Below are 20400 nucleotides of genomic sequence, written 5' to 3' on the forward strand. Positions count from 1 at the left end.
CAACCCGGTGAACGGTGACAGTACGTAATGTTGACTGAGTATATCAAGGCAAGACCTTTGTCCCGACCACCGCCCGGGCACTATAACTTAATAATATGACCGCCACCTCATTTAGTTGTGTAATTATTTGAGCGGTGGTGCTAATGATAAATTGCCACGCATCCGTCACTTCTACTCGGGGTTTCTGTATCACTCATCCTGGTCTGGTGTATTAATCATCGGCCGCTCGGAGTACAAGCTACACGGAGTATCTACCAGAGGTAATGGTGTTATCTGCTTGATTGATGGAGCTGGAGGCTCCAGCAACAGCTCCAGAAGCCTTTGTTGTCCATGTCACGGTCAGGCTGGGATTGAGTTCCATTACCGCCACGCTTTGATTCCGATCGGTGTTCGTTCCACAACAACAATGTAACACGTGTAGATGCTCCGATATATTTCATTGCGACTCTGAGCTTCGGGGATCATTTGCTGCCTACGGATGTTGTTGGAGTCAGTCTTCCACGATTTGACACGGATTTCTTTATCTACTTTACTTGATGTACGAGGTATCGTTTATTATTCTTACTTATTTCTCATTATTATTAAAAAATTTAATTTAATGGTATTTTTAATGTTAAGCTAAATCAATGAATTTTTCTTACGTACTGAGCACAAAATGTTTCTTTGAAAACGTCAGCATATTCACCTGAAACTGAGTATATATATATATACTATATATATATATATATATATATATATATATATATATATATATATATATATATATATATATATATATATATATATATACATACATTGGATATTTACTTTTAATATACGCTTTGAAATCAACTTGTAATAGATCAAACATATCCTTTTGTTCAAAGTAAAAATATGATCCTTGACGTTTGGATACGGTATGGAACCACATTTTGGTAACAATAATCGCCCATGGCCGATACAGCTGTTTATACATATGTATTACGCAACATAGTCTACTATCCACACCAGGGTTCAAGAATACTCTAAGACTTGCTGGTTAAAACTTGTTTGTTGCACATGTCTGCAAAAAACGCACAACTTGTTTACTTTGGCACTACACCTCAGGTTAATGTTAAGCCACAGTTAGTGGCGTAGAAACGGGGACACATGTAAAGAAGGATTAAAAGAGCTTATTAATTAGAGACCATTACGACCTCAACGAGAATGAATAATTGGAGATTTGTCGGCTAATGCAATTAGAACCCAAGATAGTCTGAGGTTCCTAAATTTCACTTTCAGTCACTTATTATTTATTAATGCGTAATCACGCCTGAATGTCAAGATTCCAACAGTTACGGACTCTACGAATTCCCACTCATGTAATTCGTTGGATTTAGAAATAATGTAGCTTGATAAAATAATATGATTAATAGGATAATTCAAACAAGTTTATTTAGCAGTACGTAGTGAGTGAGACACGCTAGTGATAGTAGAGACAGTCAGGATGATGTATCAAATGGGTACATTCTAAGTAAAGGGTTAACCAGTTACTGTGCCAGCTAGTTTAAACGTGCTTTGACATCTAAATAGAGAACAACTAAAATTGAAACAATGGCTCAAACGTATGGTTATTGTCGACCCTATAAAAAGGCACTAAATACAATTTGCGTAAAAAGATAAAAAAAGGTACCATGAAAGCAGTGATTTGGCCGCCACGAATCCGTGAACTCTGTACAATGAGTGATCAGGGGACGGCAGGCTTGACAGATCAAAAAGATCGGAATGCTCAGGCGCAGGTTGTATTGATATTGTGATGAGGTGATGGATCAGGCCTGAGGCCGTCCAGTCATCCTGGCCTGACAGCCGCGCCTAATTAGGCCTAATTGTCGGCCAAACTCGTCCTCCCCCAAACCACCGCTCCTCTCCCAACATTTCATTACCATAAGAATCAATTACTGCACAAGATTAATGATGTTCCGCTAATGCCGTGTTCACACACGGCCCGATGAATTATTAAAAATAAACTTAACTTAACACTCGGGCAGGAAATGAGCTTTATTTGGAAAACTGACGCATGAACGTTATTATTACCATCTGAATATGCTATACTGGTTTTTGCTGAAATCTTAAGGTACAGCTTGTACAACTTATTCATTAAAGTTTAGTAGCCTATTTAAATAGCACCGAAACATATTTTACTCCTTTCCATTGTTAAAGTAAATAATCTATTTCAACAAGCAAGAAGCAATGATTCAGGGCAACATAAAGTAAACATTTGTTTTCTAGCATCAACGCCATTCACGACATTTCATTTCCTAAAACAGAAGCAAGAAAACAAACTCGTATACATTTCTTAGAAGGAAATTTGTGTTCGATTGCTGATACTCTTTAAGAAAAGAAATATTTATAAACATCAAGTTAATTTTTTATAATGATGTATATAAAGAAGATTATGATATATTATTTGTATAACCCTGAAAACAAAACGGTATTTACAATTTGAGACAATTTGGAAATATTCAAGCTTGTTTGTTTATGTCTTCTGAAAGGCTTTTATATAAATTGATAATGTAGATAAAAAGTCGATGTTTTCATATCGTATTTATAATTAGAAAAGGAAATTCATAACCTACTCACAGTATTAAGTCGTATTCATTTTTAAGACGTTGAAAAATACAGTGGTATTAGATACATGACCAGATATGGGCTATCTCGTGGGAGGATTGCTTTATAAATAAACTCATCCATCCCAGAATGTTTGTTGTTACGTAATAAACCCATACTTGGCAGCCAACGTGGATGAAAGCTGTAGAAAATATTGAATAAACATGATTGCGTTGGTATCGACACAAATACACGGATTAGGGACCATTACGATCGCATAAATCATGTATGTTTATGACAACCATCTCTGAAAGGACTAATATGAATGAGACCGGATTGTTGTACAATGTACAGACTTGTAAATTATCGACCGCAGCTGATTTGTACAATAATTAATTTAGCGGCGAGCCATTGAATGTTTCATGAGCCCCTCATACGCCGGACCAAGGCCCCGGCCGGTCGCGAATGAATGAGTTCAGGAAGTAGTAATTAAACTGCCAGCATCCTCAATTAGACTATCTCTGCCGCTAGCATCGCACCTGAATCTCAAGGAAATGCTGGAAGTGTTATGAGTCAACTTAGGATAAACAAAATTAATGCAACTAAAAATTATTCATCATAATTCATTATTCGAATCAAATTCACCTCTGAATGAAGATGATAGTGATGGTGAATGATAGTGATAGTGATGGTGATAGTGAAGGTGATAGATTTAACTCATCAACTGCTTTTTTGTAAATAGAATTCAAAGGTTACGGGTGAAACTTAAAATTCCCTTATTCTCTCAGTCATTAAGCAAAACACTGTTTAGGCTCAGTACTCTTGTTTATAATTTAAAAAACGTCTTAAAATAAGTACTTACTTCATTATAAACGGTGAGGTGCCTTCTATTGGCAATTAGTAATATTTTAAAACAGTATGATCACAGGTTCTTCCAACACATAAATTAGGCTTAATCTTTGTAAAAGCCCGTTAAAACCCATCATTATCAAGGTTTACTTTTAAAACCATGCGTATGATGGTATGATAAAACTATTGGTCTTGTAACTCAGAAGCGTTGGAGTGATTCGAGGGAACTCTTAAAACATTAGAGGAGCAAATTTGAATCTAATGTAGGCCATAATTATTCATCCTTTATCTTTACATAAATGTTATTGTTTCACATTGGGATTGGCGCGCACGAATTCAATTCTTTTCCATTTTCGAGATAGAATATAGGATTATTTTTGTAGACATGTTAATTATCCAAAATAATGTAGTGTACAGAATAGCCAAAACATTTCTTAAATGCTAAACTTGACCAACTTTCCAATGCCTGTGTATTTCCATGAGGCCACCGGACCTGCTCATTTACCTTATGGGAATTTACTAACATAACCTCAAGTTCCTAAATGTCTAAGCCAAGAACTCTGACTGAAAGTGGTCAGCAGCCAGGTAGCACCACCGCACCGTGAGAATCTGAGACGTGTGTATTGATGTCGCGTGACAAACGCCCCCGCTCTCTCGCGTACTTGTTCACCCTACGGTCTTGTTTTGTGTCCAATTAAATCCCTCAGCACCTGTTGTAATGTGACAGGTATTGCCACCTTATATGTCCGACCACCTGATTGATAAACCGGTATCCGAGATTGTTGCAACAACATACCAGATAGTGGTAAACCGGCACCAGCAGGTAGCTCTAGTGACATCAGGTAGTTGACAACTTTAGTGTTTTCAAAGTGCTAGTCTTTAACGACAGCTTCTTTCGTTCGAAAATGTGTTTTTTTTATATTTATTCTGGTATTCCTAGGTCTAGGTCTTCACATTACGATACTGATCCCTGCGATTCATTGTAAACCTTTTACCAATTACAATACATTTGGATAACTACAACTTTCCATACCTCTTGGAGAAAGATTGGTAGAAAGCATTTTATTATTAGAAAGCAGATAATTCTTTTTTTTTATAAAAATGATATCTTATAAATGATTTATACAATGAAAGGCCAACAAAGTATTAGGACAGTATATTAGTTATGTAATAAGGCCAGACTGGCACGTTCCTGTTCCTCTTCTCATTCGTGTACCACTTCCCAAGCATCTCGTAAAACCCTGACCACCGTCTAACAAGATCATCTCAGAGAGAAAAGGAACATGGCAGAATTGATGATCATAGCATTAGTAGAGCAGGAAGTAAAGAACCGCTATCTTCAGGTGTACTCGTATAAGGGGAGCTCTACATGTAAGTCTTCTCACTCGAGCGGCCACAGGCAGACTTGATAACGGCAGCTACATTGTGCACCAGGGTTTAATTGAAATGCTGAATAGCATTAAGATTATCTTCTACTCTTCGTGGTTTTTCCTTCCAGGCGACATATTTATTCATCGACGAGGATGCCGGTCGCCATGCTGATCGAGGCGGAACTAATGGCGGTTCTGTGATTGCTTCGATGACTGAGCCACCGTCCTCGGCCCACACGGATTAAACTTGATACTGCAGTTGATGGTACTACTGAACCGTTACTTAAGGGGAAAGTTGTTTTCTACTGTTGCAGAAAAGGATATTTCCGCAATAATCCTACATATACAAGAACCCGAGGCGTGTCAAAATACATATATGAATACCTACCACCGGCATTGGTATCACAGTGGTTTTTTATTATTTATTTCCATTTATTGTGGATCCCTTCAAGTTATAACTGAGCCATTTTCCCATTAAATTTTACATTCTCCCATATCTCGATCAAGAATTCACTGTGTTTTGATTTTAACCATTCAATTTTAATTTTTCCAAAAAACTGTACAATAATTATCTTATTATTTACAGCTCTCGCCATCCTTGCGTTATAGGTGTACTTTTACATCTGTTATTGTCATAGTGGTACACTTTGGTGCTCAAACCCACTCTGGCCAGTGACATCACCTGTCACCAACTATCCTGGTGTCTGGCAGTTTCGCGCTTCTTTCTCACTCCCGTTTGCGCAGATAATTCTCAACATCGTACAGCCATCTCTTCGTGGGTCGAGTTCTCTTTCTTATTTAACTTTAATTACGTAAGACCATTTACTCTTCAGTATGGTCATCTGTTATACTTGCACATAGTCTGCCCACCTAAGCTTGATTGCTTTCGTACTATTGGCAATATATGGTTAATGATACTCGTAATAGACAATACGAGAGAACGATTCTCTGAAACATTTCGGAAGTGCTGATTTTGGTGATGAAGGCACTAAATCCCTACTTTTCCTTTTCTTGTTTTGGATATTACCCATTTGCCTAATCACAGATAAAAAGTGTTTTACTATTATAGCTCCGAGTATTTACTTATACTTTAAATAACTTTGCACAGTCATTGTTTAACGTACCCTACACCAATCCAGGTGTTCTTTTTTCTGATTCTAAATTTTAATAAAGTGTAGCGAAAATTCATCACATTAACTCAGATAAATCGACCTTGTTTGTGAAATTGAATAAGGTTGCTGAACCATTGAAAAATAGTATAGATAAGATACAAAATACTCGTGAAGTCAAATGATGAATCTTCAGTGATGACGCGTCTTAATATTGGCGGTGGAGTATATTCTAAAGTTGCAGTAAATGGAGAGGAGAACCAGCACCACGTTGGTGGCATGAGATACGCTGGTATCTGGTCATGCAAGGCGAACCATGCTACAGTAAGCAGAGAAGAGATTCAGCGGAGGCGTCGCGTCGTGGCGTGAGAGAAGCTGGTATCTGGTCATGCAAGGCGAACCGTGCTACAGTGAGCAGAGAAGAGATTCAGCGGAGGCGTCGCGTCGTGGCGTGAGAGAAGCTGGTATCTGGTCATGCAAGGCGAACCGTGCTACAGTGAGCAGAGAAGAGATTCAGCGGAGGCGTCGCGTCGTGGCGTGAGAGAAGCTGGTATCTGGTCATGCAAGGCGAACCGTGCTACAGTGAGCAGAGAAGAGATTCAGCGGAGGCGTCGCGTCGTGGCGTGAGAGAAGCTGGTATCTGGTCATGCAAGGCGAACCGTGCTACAGTGAGCAGAGAAGAGATTCAGCGGAGGCGTCGCGTCGTGGCGTGAGAGAAGCTGGTATCTGGTCATGCAAGGCGAACCGTGCTACAGTGAGCAGAGAAGAGATTCAGCGGAGGCGTCGCGTCGTGGCGTGAGAGAAGCTGGTATCTGGTCATGCAAGGCGAACCGTGCTGCAGTGAGCAGAGAAGAGATTCAGCGGAGGCGTCGCGTCGTGGCGTGAGAGAAGCTGGTATCTGGTCATGCAAGGCGAACCGTGCTACAGTGAGCAGAGAAGAGATTCAGCGGAGGCGTCGCGTCGTGGCGTGAGAGAAGCTGGTATCTGGTCATGCAAGGCGAACCGTGCTGCAGTGAACGAGTGAGCCATAGACGGTGGGTCCAGACAGCCGATAGATTTAATTAAAACAACTTAACGGGGTGAGTAACCGTAGCGAGGCCGCGCTCAGACCAGTCCTGCCCCGTCTCCTGCGGCTGTGTCTCCGGTCCCGCATACTTTACTCCACTTTGTCAATCGTATGTATAGTTTGTTACAGTGTTTCCGCATCCGGTTATACTCAGCTTTGATCAACCAAACCGAAGATTTAATGGAGCAAGTGTAAACCCTATGTGGTAGAGCAGCATCGCCTTGAATTAATAAATTACATCAACAAAGACTTTAATTTGATTTATTAGCAGCCTTTGGTTCTCTTCACGTTTTAATCATAAAAAAGGAGTGTACTGTATATATTGTAATTTCGGTTTACTTTCTTACATATTGTTAAGGACCAAATTTCGGTGATTTCAAAATGGTAGTAGTTTAATTATATTTAATTGAAATGTGTAAATTTACTTTGTAAATTGTCTTGCCATCAACATGTTTTTAATGAGATATAATGTAAAAATATTTTAATATAAAACATTTTTTATTTCATCGTTAATACGAAGTAAAAATTTTCTAATATCAATTTTTTTAGATCAACCAAATTTAAAACGTACGCCACATTTTTGTAAATCTAAACATTAAAAATACATTTATAAACCAGTCCTTTAAAATCCGATCCTATCAAATAACATTTAATGTTTTATCTTGTACAGTTAGCCTACGTTTTATACCTCTTAAAATCTTCACTTCGATTATGAGTAATCGTGACTGCAGACGATCCAATGCGTCTGTCAAACTCAATTGAATTATTGTTCCGCTTTGTAACTTTTTTAAGTTAATAATGTTTTAGAAGTTAGTTGAACCACCTTTCAATTTTTCTCGCTATTTTCTAAAAAAAAAAACAAATATTGAATAAAAAGTACAGCGCTATACCTTATATTTTATACCCGTTTATGAGTTATGATATTTTTAAGTAAGTAGCACCACAATATTGATCAGTGACATGCGAAACAATATTCATTGTTATGAAAAAAACTTCATTGGTTAGTAAGCAATGGAATTTCTATTAACCCCAATGTTCACAGGATAGACCACAAACGTACCTACTTCGGAATATGAAACCAAATTCTGCCCTTTACCTCCTACCACAATGTTAACAAGGCAAAACTTCTACTTCATCAGAACGAGTTGTTTATCGCATTACTCGGTTGTTAGCTTCAAGAAATTGAGAATGTGATTTGCTGGCCAATTGAGCCAACGGTGGTTCTGTGGAGACCTCTCACTCGGTGAAATCAGGGCTTGGTTTGTTTTCTAAATAATGTGTAGTTAGTGGTTTTGGCTTACCTATATTGGTTGTTGACAATAAGATTTTCACACGTTTAAAAAATATGACTGCAGCTTTTTAACCGAGTGGTTACGAATTTGACTCTTGACAAAGTTTTAAAACCCTAAATAAAAAGTAAACACAGCTCACCTCAAAACTGATGTATTTTTGTTGTTGACTCAGTAAAATAAATGACTAATAATATTAATTTTTATTTTAGCCCTCCATTCGTAAATAACAATGTGGGCCAAAAATTTTTATTGCGTTCACAATTTAAAGAAAATTGTATACAATCGTCAATATTTTTAGCTGATTACAATTTAGAACAGAACTAAAGGAATACTGACTCCATGGAATCTCTTGAAGTCCAAGAAATGATGCTTGATGATATATTTTTAGACCACTCTTCGTAACGGACAAAATAAAATATGAATGAAGAATCTTCAAGCATCGGAAAAAGGCTTAACTTACTATCACTTGAAAACAAATAAAAATTTCCCAATAATATTATTTTACTATTGCGCAAGGCCTTTCGGAAAAAAATTTGTTAAGTGTCTGATGATGGAATCATTGATTCCGAAAGGACTTGTGCAATAATAAAATAATTATTGGAATTTTTTTTATTTACAAGTAATAGTACGTTAAAATAAAGTATGTTTTCCTAAAGACCAACATTGACCTTACGGCATCTCTTGAAGCCAAGAAATGATACCTGATGGTAGGTTTTTAGTCCCCTCGTCGTTAACTATAAGAATGTTTTCACAATAACTAAAGTTGAATTAATGGAGTTTTATTGGGTATAAACACTTAATGAAATGTCTAAACACTTCGTCTAAATAGAGAGTATCAACTGTCTGTTAGTAGTTCGAACTTGTTTACGCTGCATAAAACTGCATAATGTTTTTAAATACTAATATAAATAATGCTGACTGAATCATTATTTCTCTGATGTTTCAACCAACTGGAACATTTTAATTGTATTCCATATCCTTATATACCTTTACTTATATGAGACCTGTCAGCGATTTGTTGATCGTGTAACATTTAGGGATTGTCCACAAAATGTAACGTAAATATCATCGTTTTTACTGTATAATTTGTATTTTGCTTGTTTACCACACAGATAAAGAACTTAAAGAACTACAACTTTGACATTAACGGTGTGTATACCATAAAAACAGATATTATGTCTTCAAATCGTATTGTTACCTCGACAAGGTGAAGAACGTACACATTCACGTAATGTTTAACAAGCTTATAGACCTAACTAGTGCAGTTAAACCTCGTGTAAAGTCTAGTTAGACTGCCATAACGGCGGGAATGGGAGTTAGACTGGCCAGTTAACGTTCACTGTGTACATGCCGTTGCTATAAAACCTCAAAAGTGGCAACCCTTGACCTTTCTGAGACCCAGTACTCCGGCGTAGCGGTTACTCCACGGCTGTAAATCGGGGTGGAAGCGATCGCTACAATTTTTCCTAACTGATTTAACGCTCGACGCCTTACAAAATAATTTGCCTCTCACGTTTCTTCTACTAAACTGATTTATTTTCGAGGTGGAAAAGGAGTTCGCAATTTCGAACAATAAATATCGTGGCCGAATAACAGTTATAATACCGGGCAGTATTTCTGCCGAATTAAACGGCATTTCCGAGTTTGTGGCCGCAATTACAAAGGGTTCGTTGTTGGACTCGGTGGCCGGCTCCCGCGCCAATAATTACGGTTGCCGGGACAAGCAAATAGCTCAATTACCCGGGAACACGGGGCAATAAATCTGGCGCAACTTTTGTACTCCGCGACTGGCACGTCGTGCTGCAGCGCGCGGCCCCTGTCCGGCAGAGAGGACCTAATTAGTCAACAGCGTACACCGTACACTGCCTGTGCCAACGGTGCGGTGTAAGGTGCGAAGCTGGCGCTGGCGAGCACCGACCTATGGGCGGCATATATTACTACAACAATGGGCATGAACCGAGGACGAGATCCGATTCAATTGATCTTTCTCAAGCCTTGTTCCAAATACATGTTTGATTTTTGCATGACGATTAGGTATAAATCTCGGCGAAAGAAACGTTCTGTTCGGGATCAGTTGCCACAATAAGATGATGCAACAGGTGGAAAAGAGATAAACAAGCTCGAACAATACATATTGTTTGATAAATTATCATCTCGTACTGTGGCAGTGAACCGAGAGTTTCATAGTCGTGAACCTAAAATTATGCATAGTCTACAAATATCTCGTGTTTTGTTTGGTTTTAAACTATAATCGTAAAATTACAGATTTTATTCTATATATGAGATGTTTGTCATAATGGTCCAAACACCCCAAGCGAGTGGTGTTGTTCCAATATAAAGTACAAAAGATGCAGCCGCTACATGGTTCGGACGTTAATCGGATTTCAATAATAATATGAATATATCATTCCTTGTGCATTTTTATAATCCTCTTCACGAAATTATTCCATATTACTTTTTTTATATTAAGGACCCGATATGGCACTCTTGTAATCACGTTGTTTTCTGTCCGTCTGTCCGCTCTCCGTCTGTGCCATAACTCTTGACAGAAAGTTCCTATAGGCTTGAAGCTTGGCATGTTGGTTCTTCTTGGTCCAAGGAAGACCGCTATTGATTTCGGAGTTAAAGGGCCAAGGTGCAGTTCGTCAGTCTATCCACTTCCCCTCTGTGCCATAACACTTGATAGAAAGTTCCTATAGGCTTCATCTTGGCATATTGGTTCTTCTTGGTCCAAGGAAGAACCTCACTGATTTCGGAGTTAAAATTTCCAAAGGCCTTCCGTTTGAGCGCCAACTCTTTCGTTACGTCGAGTCCTTTAATACTGCGTTTTATCAGTTAATTTTTCGTTGTAAAAATGTATTTTTTTATTTGTATTTACATTATTTTATTCTGAATCGATTCAACTTGAAGCCTAATACAAATATATTCTCTGTCAGTCTTGCTCTTATTTTGGAAAAATCTTACGTCGCCTGTCGGGCTCCACGGTCTATGTTCTAGCGATCTTCAGACCAATTCTGCACAGCAATGCACTTCACATAGGCTATTTACCAGCCTTTGCATGGCCTTCGTTTGCACATCGCTATCGGAGATCAGAGAGTACAATAGCCGCAGACAATACGATGATCCTACCTTCTCATCCCTCGCACGGAGGTGGCAGCTGTTGAGTAATTCTGTATTGTCAGTCCTACGCACGAGTTAAGTGATGCTCGGTCGTATAGACTTGCAACAGGAATTAATTATTAGTAGTATATGCCGACTAATGCCATATACCACGTCATATTCCATGAGAAAATACTTCATCCACTATGCGTGCTATCTTGTGGCAAACAACAGAAACATTAATTACAAATAAAACAGTATTTTTCATTTTTATTGTGTAAAATCTACTGTAATAACATACAATTCACATCGCAAGAAAGTGTTTCTATCCCACAATTATTCTCATATAGAAGTAAGGTTTATTCTTTTGTAAATTCAAACCTAGTAGAAATAACATATCAATTTCTATGAAAATATCAATACTTGTGAAATTAACAACTCTCAGAAACGTAGAAGTATATAAGAATAAGAATATTTTTATTCATAAAAGTGTTCGTACATATTTTTAAACAAGTACAAGAATTGTATACTAATAACTTAAGAATCAATTTAACAATATTTAGTACTTAGCACACATTTAAATATACCACTTGCATGGTGACTCTTACATCAAAATAAACTAAAAGTAAAAAAAAGGAAACACTTCAGTTATATGATTATACTAACAAATATTTTAATGAAACATACTTTTATGAATATATAGGGCCTCTAAAGGCAAAGCCTGTGCAGAGGTTCCTTCATGCTAAATTAAATTCATGATAGCTCAGATAGAATGTTGACAATTAATTTTGATTAGAAAAACTCCCGTTTATCAAATATCTATGTTAATTCTAAATGTATACTTATGTGCAACTTTGATCCGAATAAAACTTTTTAACTTATGGTATGCAGAAGACAATTTATATTCTGTTTACTTAATAACCATAATTTCAATAGTTTTGAAAAAATATGTATATTTTTTGAATTACTTATATCTTTTGGTATTGTATTAAACATTTTAGGTCCTAAAAAACAATAGCTTTTTCTAAAAATAGTTAAATTAGGTTTTGGAACTGCTATTTTGTCTTTGTGCCTTAATTTATTTTTGTAGATATTAATTAATACAGGCAAATTACCACTAGTGACATAAAATATTTTTAAAACCTTTCTCATATAGTAATTGCTAGTATATTCATTTGAATATGGTTTAGCCAGTGAAGTATCTAGTATTTCACCAAAAGACAGTACTAATATTTGAGAAATTAACTAACCAAAATGTAATTTGAGAACATCAAATATATCTATTTATCCACTGTAACGTATTCTGAACCAGGAGAACTTGCACAGTTTGGGAGCGTAAAATTCATATTTCTTTTGTCAAGAGGATGAGTGGTGGCAATTAGTTATTGTAATAATCGACCAAATCTCTAAACACGGTTAAATTCATTTGCCAAACAAATATACTTTTACCATTACATTTCCCCCGTCATTTTTCGCGTTAAGGTGTATATCCTAGTCCACTATCTCGCTATGATTTAATATGAACCAACTAGTACATGTACCTTCCATTATCTTTTACCAGTGCCAGTCCTCTCTTGCAAAATGTCTCAGTCGTGTTTCAGATGTAATCAAAGTTCTTAAATTAACCGCATGTATTTTAAGATTCGTAGCATGTTTAATGCAGGGATATGGAAAATGGATACGCAAATAATGCTAGATTTAAATTTCCAGATAAGTTTTCTTCAAATTCATACGATACTCACATGGAGGTGTTTATAAAAAAGGAGAATCTAATTGAATAATTAACTGTGTTTTTATTCCTGAAATAAATGCTTAACAATAATAGAAATTTTGTTTCGCTGGAAATCCAAGTTAAATAGATTAAAACTATTACAGTAAGTTAGTTCCTCAGACTACAGATGTTGCGATTTTCCTATTTATTTCTTCGCCATAATTAGTACATGGATTAAGCAAGAACTTCATCTGTGAAGACTTATGTAACAGAATCTGAATACCGGCGCCTGGTGAGTCAAGACTCGAAGCACGTAGGAAGACAGGGACCCGGGACCTCAGATAGTGACAATTAAACCGGAAAGAAACATGTAAAGCCCATTTAATCCTCAACAAATCAATTCTAGGGGCAAAAAGTGGAGCAAGTGGAAGTGTGGTGCGGCGGTGCGGCGCGGGGCAGCGACAATAACGGGGAACAATGGGGAATTTGAATAGCCTCCGGACCAGTCCGGTCGAGTGTTGACGGCTGTTGAATGATCTCATTAAAATGTGTTCGACTGGGACTTGTGATGATTGGCCGGATAAAAACTAAAACTGGATATTCTAACGAGGTCATATGACATACTGACGCTGACGCACGCACACACGCACTTTCCCCGTGTAATGTGCGTAATTATCGTGCACCTCTTGTTGACTAACGATGTGTCGCTCGCTTCGCTCACTTCTAATTAGCGGCTTCGCTGCGTGTGCGTGGCAGACATCGCGTCGTGCCGGGACGTGGACGTCTGTCGGTCATGCAGTTGCGAATTGAACACCTGTAGATTTGGCGGATCAGAGTTTCAAGACATTTTGATTCTAACTAATTCTCCCACTTTCATTTACAAGTCCTTACAGGCATCTGGCACGAGGAAATGGCCAGTAGCCGAAGCTGGCAGAAAGTGGATATGCTTATCCATTTTTATCTGGTTGGCTGACGCTCACATAACTACTGTTTTCGTGTCTGACTATTGGTTTTGGTGTGTTTATTTTTTTAAATGTACTAAAAGAATTTTATTCGTTCCAAAATTATTTAAAAATTACTAATACTTTTAGTAGCTTCCTACGACATCATCTTCGTTTTCTTTCTTTTCGAGAGTAACTTTAAAATAACAAACTTCTCCATATACGTTTATTAAACTATGTTTATTTAATTTATAAATATAAATAAATACATTAACTATACGATATTGTTATATCCCTCCATTTAAACTAAAAAGGGGTATCTTTGGAATTTAACATTCGTGTACTATATATTGTATCCCGTATCCGTAACATTGTAACATATATATATATATATATATATATATATATATATATATATATATATATATATTGTGTGCTGAATTGTAAGAGCGAATATATGTTTATAGAACCATTAACTAAACAAATAAAGATTGCGTGCAAGGGATCGGCTAATATACAGAAATATGTTTTAGGTTTCTGACTTACAAACTAATATAGCTCGCCTGAAATAATGCTAAGGTTTTAATGTTTTTTATACAAATTTTAGATCGATATTTTATTTCAATAAATTGATGTAACATTTTAAACTTTAAATTCATCTTACAGTCATATTTAATGGAGAATTAGAAAAAATCCACTTATTATTTAATGCATTTTGTCTTTCTGCACAGGTGGAATAAAAATGTCCTACTGGTATGTTATTGAAATGTCAAAGCAATTATCGAGAAAGATCTTATTCTTAACGTACGTTTAAAATTATTATATTAAAACAAGTTACATGTTATCTGTAAGATTCAAGAAGTCACTGAGCAAAAAGATTACGCGATTAAAAAATATTTGTATTTATATGCAATTTACAAATTGTAGACTCAGATGTAACTGGGGAAGCGGTGTGTCAAGGCGGGTGCCAGAATACTTCCTCCAATATTTGGCCAGACCGGGCAGTTATCAACGTTTCCGGCTCCCGAGATAGTGGCAGGATATGGCCCACTTTGTCGTATCAGTAGTTCTTAGTCAGTCACCTTCAGATAGGCAACACCTCTCCTCATTGCTGCAACAGTAATTCTTAGCTTGTCTAAAATCACATACAAACTTCTCCTCATTGCTGTAACAGTAATTCTTAGTTTGTCAAAATCACATACACACTTCTCATTGCTGCAACAGTAGTTCTTGTTCATAGTTTGTCAAAATCACGTACACGCCTCTTCCCATTGCTGCAACATTGGTTCTTACCTTGTTATCTCCACATAGTCATCTCTCCTCATTACTGCAACAGTGGTTCTTACCTTGTCATCTCCACATAGTCATCTCTCCTCATTACTGCAATAGTGGTTCTTACCTTGTCAAAATGACATACACACCTCTCCTCATTGCTGCAACAAGAGTTCTTGTTCATAGCTTGTCAAACTCACATACACGCCTCTTCCCATTGCTGCAACATCTCCACATAGTCATCTCTCCTCATTACTGCAACAGTGGTTCTTACCTTGTCATCTACACATATTGACCTCTCATCATTGGTTTAACAATGGTTCTTACCTTGTCATCTCCTAGTCACCTCTTCTCATTGCTGCAACAGTAGTTCTTACCCTGTCATCTCCACATAGTCACCTCTACTCATTCCTGCAAAAGTGGTTCTTACCTTGTTATCTCTACAAATACACCTCCCCCTCTTTATCGTCGATTAGCTCATACATCAAATAACACTGGGATGGTTGGTTTGTTCGCTTGAAGGAGCCAATTCGTTCGAATATGTAGTCTAATCCAACTCCCAACAAACTGGCTGACCTATTCCAAAAGACCACTTGATTTTTACTGCCGGGAACGCAAACGGCAACGACACTAACATCGTTGGAGGCACGATCCTCGTTGTGGCGATCCAACACTAACGACCGCAGCCCCAGATTGCGAGCCATAACCAGCCGACCAGAGCAGCGGATCAGTTTTAGAGGGGTTCCAATTAAAGTGGTAATGAGAGGTAAATGGAGGTCGGTAAAGTGTTGGCGTTACCGGCTGTCGGTACATTATTCAATTTAATGGCCGGCCAGCGCGCTAGTGCCTGCCCTAATAGTGCAGTAAACGTGGTGTGACTGCCGTATGCCGGGTCAGTGAGCCGCGGCGCCGCTCCCGCTGACTGATGCTGATCCGCGGTCCACAGAAACCTTCATGTACAGAGAGATACTGAAGGTACTGGTCTGATATACTGGAAGAGAACCAATGTACTGTACATTTAACACCCGACTTGAATCCCAAACACTCAAAGTTTAGATTTTCCTTAACGTGGAGCCTTATTGATGAGGATTAGGTTGGCCAAGTCTTTAGAATAGGATACTTCTGGGTTAGAGATTGTGTAGAATTTAAATAATCATCTCCCGGGTAGATCACCTGCTAGTACAACAATTTACATCGTTCTGGACCTTTCTTGTTTTGTAATGTTGTTGCAGAGATTCTGTACCTTGAACAACCGGGCAGACTGAGTCTAATATTAGTGTTTTTAGTAAAAATACTCGTACTGTAATCTATCGTACTTCTCGTATCTGTAATCAATTACATATATAAATATACCCATTTTTGAATTGCTTGCAATATTTTATTATGCTTGTAATTTACGTACCGAAGAACCGGTCTCTTATACGTGCCACTGTACTAATGTTCAAGATATTTAATCCACTTTACAGATACGTAAACCGCTATCTATATTGGTTTGGATGCAGTAAATTACGTCTAATGTAATAATCAAAGTTAAAGACAAATTCAAGTACTTCTCTAAACATATCTTCAGTATCAGTTCAGGCAACAAGGAAATGTTTTCTGGACACGCAGTGGCTCTGATCTGAAGAAGATCAAGGGTTACACCATCAAACGACTGTGGTTCACACAGTTCTTTGTCATCCCTAGGTTGAGGGCGACAACTTGTCACGGCAACTGCACCTAATCGCCGCCAGCGCCGCCGCTGCCGCCTGAATCCAGATGAGGTCGCATCTCATGTGGGAAATCATATAATAAGGTGCCGTCTACTCGTCACTCGTCACCTGGATGCGTTTCAATCCCCGCATGAATATATTCATGGCGGCGGGGACGGCCATCTTGGAGGACATTTCCCCAAATCGCACCGGGAATAGAAAGTTTCGGCTCGGTGCCGTACCACTGCCATCAGATAGCACATTTGGGTCGTACTAATGCTTCCGACTCCCCGTCCCCTGACAGACTCCAGCCTTTAAAGGAGTAATGCGGACGCGCGGCCCCGGCGGCATTCAAAACTAAACAGTGCCTGTCTGTGGGAAAGGTTAGGGAGGTGGTGTTGTCACTACCCGCTCGTCAGACCAAATAGGAGGACAGTGGACAATGTAGATAAGAGTACTGTTACCGGGCTGACTGACAGCATTCCGTCGTTTGGTGTAGCGACAGCAGGTTCCGGAGGTAACGGGACTGGAGTCTATGCCTTTCATTTTATTAAAGCCGGTCATCGATGGTCAATAATTTGCAAGCATTATAGATATTTTCGATGATAAAACAAGATGTTTACAGGGCGTGTGTCGGAACTTTTCGTCAGGACATTAATAAGCTTTGAAAGAGTCGCCCTGTAACAAAACCTCCTCTTCTAGTTATTATTATTTGAAGATTCTATGAAGAATTTTTTAGAGTTAATCATTATTTATGTTCTCCGTATGTTATTCTGTATCCTACTGTTGTCACGGTTTAACAGTATACAATGTAACATAAAAATCGGATCACTGGTCAGATCATGGTGCTTAGAGGAAGCCCGTATAACGGAAGCTCTAGTTATTGCAGGAGTGAAATGCGCCTATAATTACCCGGTTATCACCATTGTGTCTTGCTCCCGATGTTGCTCCGCTTGCTCGGAGCGTGAGTGCCCCTGGGAACCAGACCGCCGGGGGCCGCTCTCCAACCGCTTCTTCGGCGGCTTGCGTGTCGCTCATGGTTGCCGTGCCGCAGCCAACCCATACTTAATACCGTTCCTGTAACTGCTACACTTACTCTTCTCTCAGATTATTGTGTTTTCCCCTTTAATTATGGTATACATTTGAGTGACCTTACGGAAATGAAGAGCTTCAATGTCGAAGCTCAATACTATGGTTTATTACGTTGTAGACCCTAATTCTGGCAATCTTATTTATATTTATGAAATGTACTAAAATATCAGTTTTCTTTTTTAATTTAGGACATTTACCATCGTTATATGTTACAAGAAAGTATAACACTAAGCTCTGAGGATTGAAATATATTCTTTTACAGGTGAAAACCATCTAAGGCAATAAAATTCTAAAAAATATGACAATGGACTGCCACTCAAAGATAAACTTAAGTGATACCTAGTACGAATTATCACAACTTGTAGTATGTTATTGCTAGTAATTTTAATGCTCCTCGAAACGAAGTATACTTATAAATCATATTATCCTTTCAAACCTTTAATCGAAAATAACAAACATTAAAAGAAAAACTACGAGGAATATTTTTATTCTTTTAATGATTTTTGAAATTAATAATCATTGAAAGTTTTCCGATCAAAGCCCCGTTGAAAGTTTCCCCAAGAGTTATCTGGTCTGTCTACCATTATCATATTCAATAATAAGACAAGTTTCTTTAATGATGTTTAATTGATGTTCAATTGTTTTATAATGCATGTTTTGTAATAAAACGTGGATTATGCATTAAACACAAGATACTGTATTACACATACTTACTACTTATATTTCTAAATTACAACTGTATAATTTAAATGTGTAAGATCTCAGCGTTATTTCGGTGGTAAATGTATTACGAATTTATACATTAATCGAACGAATTGGAACATCGAATTGATTTAAAATAGAAACTGGCGGGAAAATGTGTGGGGATCGTTGAGGTAGTAGCGATAGTGAATCTCAATGAAGTGTTGAAGTGAGGGAGGCATGATGAATGCTGGCCCAGGGCGGCCACGAGTGCCGGCACGAGCGAAGCGAGCGCGGAGTGAGGGTGTTTAGCGTGCGCCTCTGCCCTGCCGCTATCTATTATCACCCACCTGTTACTGATCTGTTTGTTTGTTTCAGAGATCCTTCACGCTCATCCTCCAGGCCTTCGACCACAACAACTACAGTATACCTGGTAAGTTTATCTACCTCTATCGTTTCTCTAGATAACCACTCTCTTAGGGTCAATCAGCGCATGCTACCACATACAGCGTTAGCCCTTTTCAACTTATAAAGTCTGTTATTCATATAGCACTTACGTTATCTACTGATCTATGATGTAACTTCAATCTCAGCCAGAAGGCTATTTTACTACTCTTTCAATTACGTAGTTAAAAAATGTAGTAATCGTAATACGCTTATAGAGTGTATTTTACTCAATAATTTTGTAAACTAAATGTAAACTGATTATGGTTCATTAAACTGTTCAGTCATTAACCTGAAAATTATTCATGTTGTCTTTTATCACTTAGTAATTCCTCGAAACGTTAGTTTGTTTGAACTAGAACGTGTTCATTAAATTATACCTAGCAAAGCAATAAGTATGCTTGAAGTACATTGTTCGTTATTTTCACATTAAATAAAAACAAAAATATTAATTACATCACATTTTTTTACTATATTTACAAAATTTCTCCTATTGTTGCAATTTAAATTTTTACCTAAAAAGAATAACCGCAGATTGGCCTACAATTACTTAACTGTGTTTAAGTGCCAGCCCGCTTCACAAGATGGTCACAGCAGCTCATTACGTCTCGAGGAGCGGCGATTGTCGCTGATAAATCAATCGCAATTATAAGCTCACCTGGCTTGTGATTGGCCAACATCACAGTACCTATTAATCACCTGTGTCCACGGGTTAATTGTGGCGCGACCTCACACCTCTGGTCCGGCCTCGGAGTGTAGCGTCTCCATCTGCCGGCCGCCCGTCCGAGCCGAGGCCGCCCGCGAGGACCCACCTTGCCGCCAGTATGACTAATGGTGGTCATACATTTAGTTAACACGACAATAATCTCACTGTCCCGCGTTCCTCTCATCTCTCTTTCAGTCTCTTTCGTGTCAACTCTCAAGTCGACAGAGGAAAGTTAATACAATTAAAAAGTCTCAATTAATTATTAAAGTTAATAACAAATTGTAAAAATTGCGGTCTACGTGCAATTATATTGATTAAAAAAGTCCCTTACAATTTTTTGGTTTAAATGTTGGTATTGGTATTGGATTTCAAAATAGAAATGATCTGTCAGCTGTTAAGTAGACCTATTAAAACTTTGAGTGTTTCTTAGTAATACTTCATTAATGCACAATTTCAATTAAGTGGCACGATTAATACTACAATTTAAATGGTACTATTTAGTTTTCAATAGC

The 20400-nt window shown here is 37.9% G+C and overlaps 1 protein-coding gene across 2 annotated transcripts in view; it reads left to right on the forward strand.

Annotated features, from left to right (window-relative positions):
* The window catches only part of LOC124373207 (protein jagged-1b), a 161059-nt gene that overhangs the window by 74642 nt on the left and 66017 nt on the right, over window positions 1-20400 (forward strand). For both annotated transcript variants that reach the window (XM_046831609.1, XM_046831613.1), the window contains exon 3: window positions 19117-19171. In XM_046831609.1, coding sequence (XP_046687565.1) covers window positions 19117-19171 — 55 coding nt within the window. The remainder of the gene's footprint in view (window positions 1-19116; window positions 19172-20400) is intronic.

This window comes from Homalodisca vitripennis, chromosome 1, assembly GCF_021130785.1.
Source record: "Homalodisca vitripennis isolate AUS2020 chromosome 1, UT_GWSS_2.1, whole genome shotgun sequence".
Classification (NCBI taxonomy): domain Eukaryota; kingdom Metazoa; phylum Arthropoda; class Insecta; order Hemiptera; family Cicadellidae; genus Homalodisca; species Homalodisca vitripennis.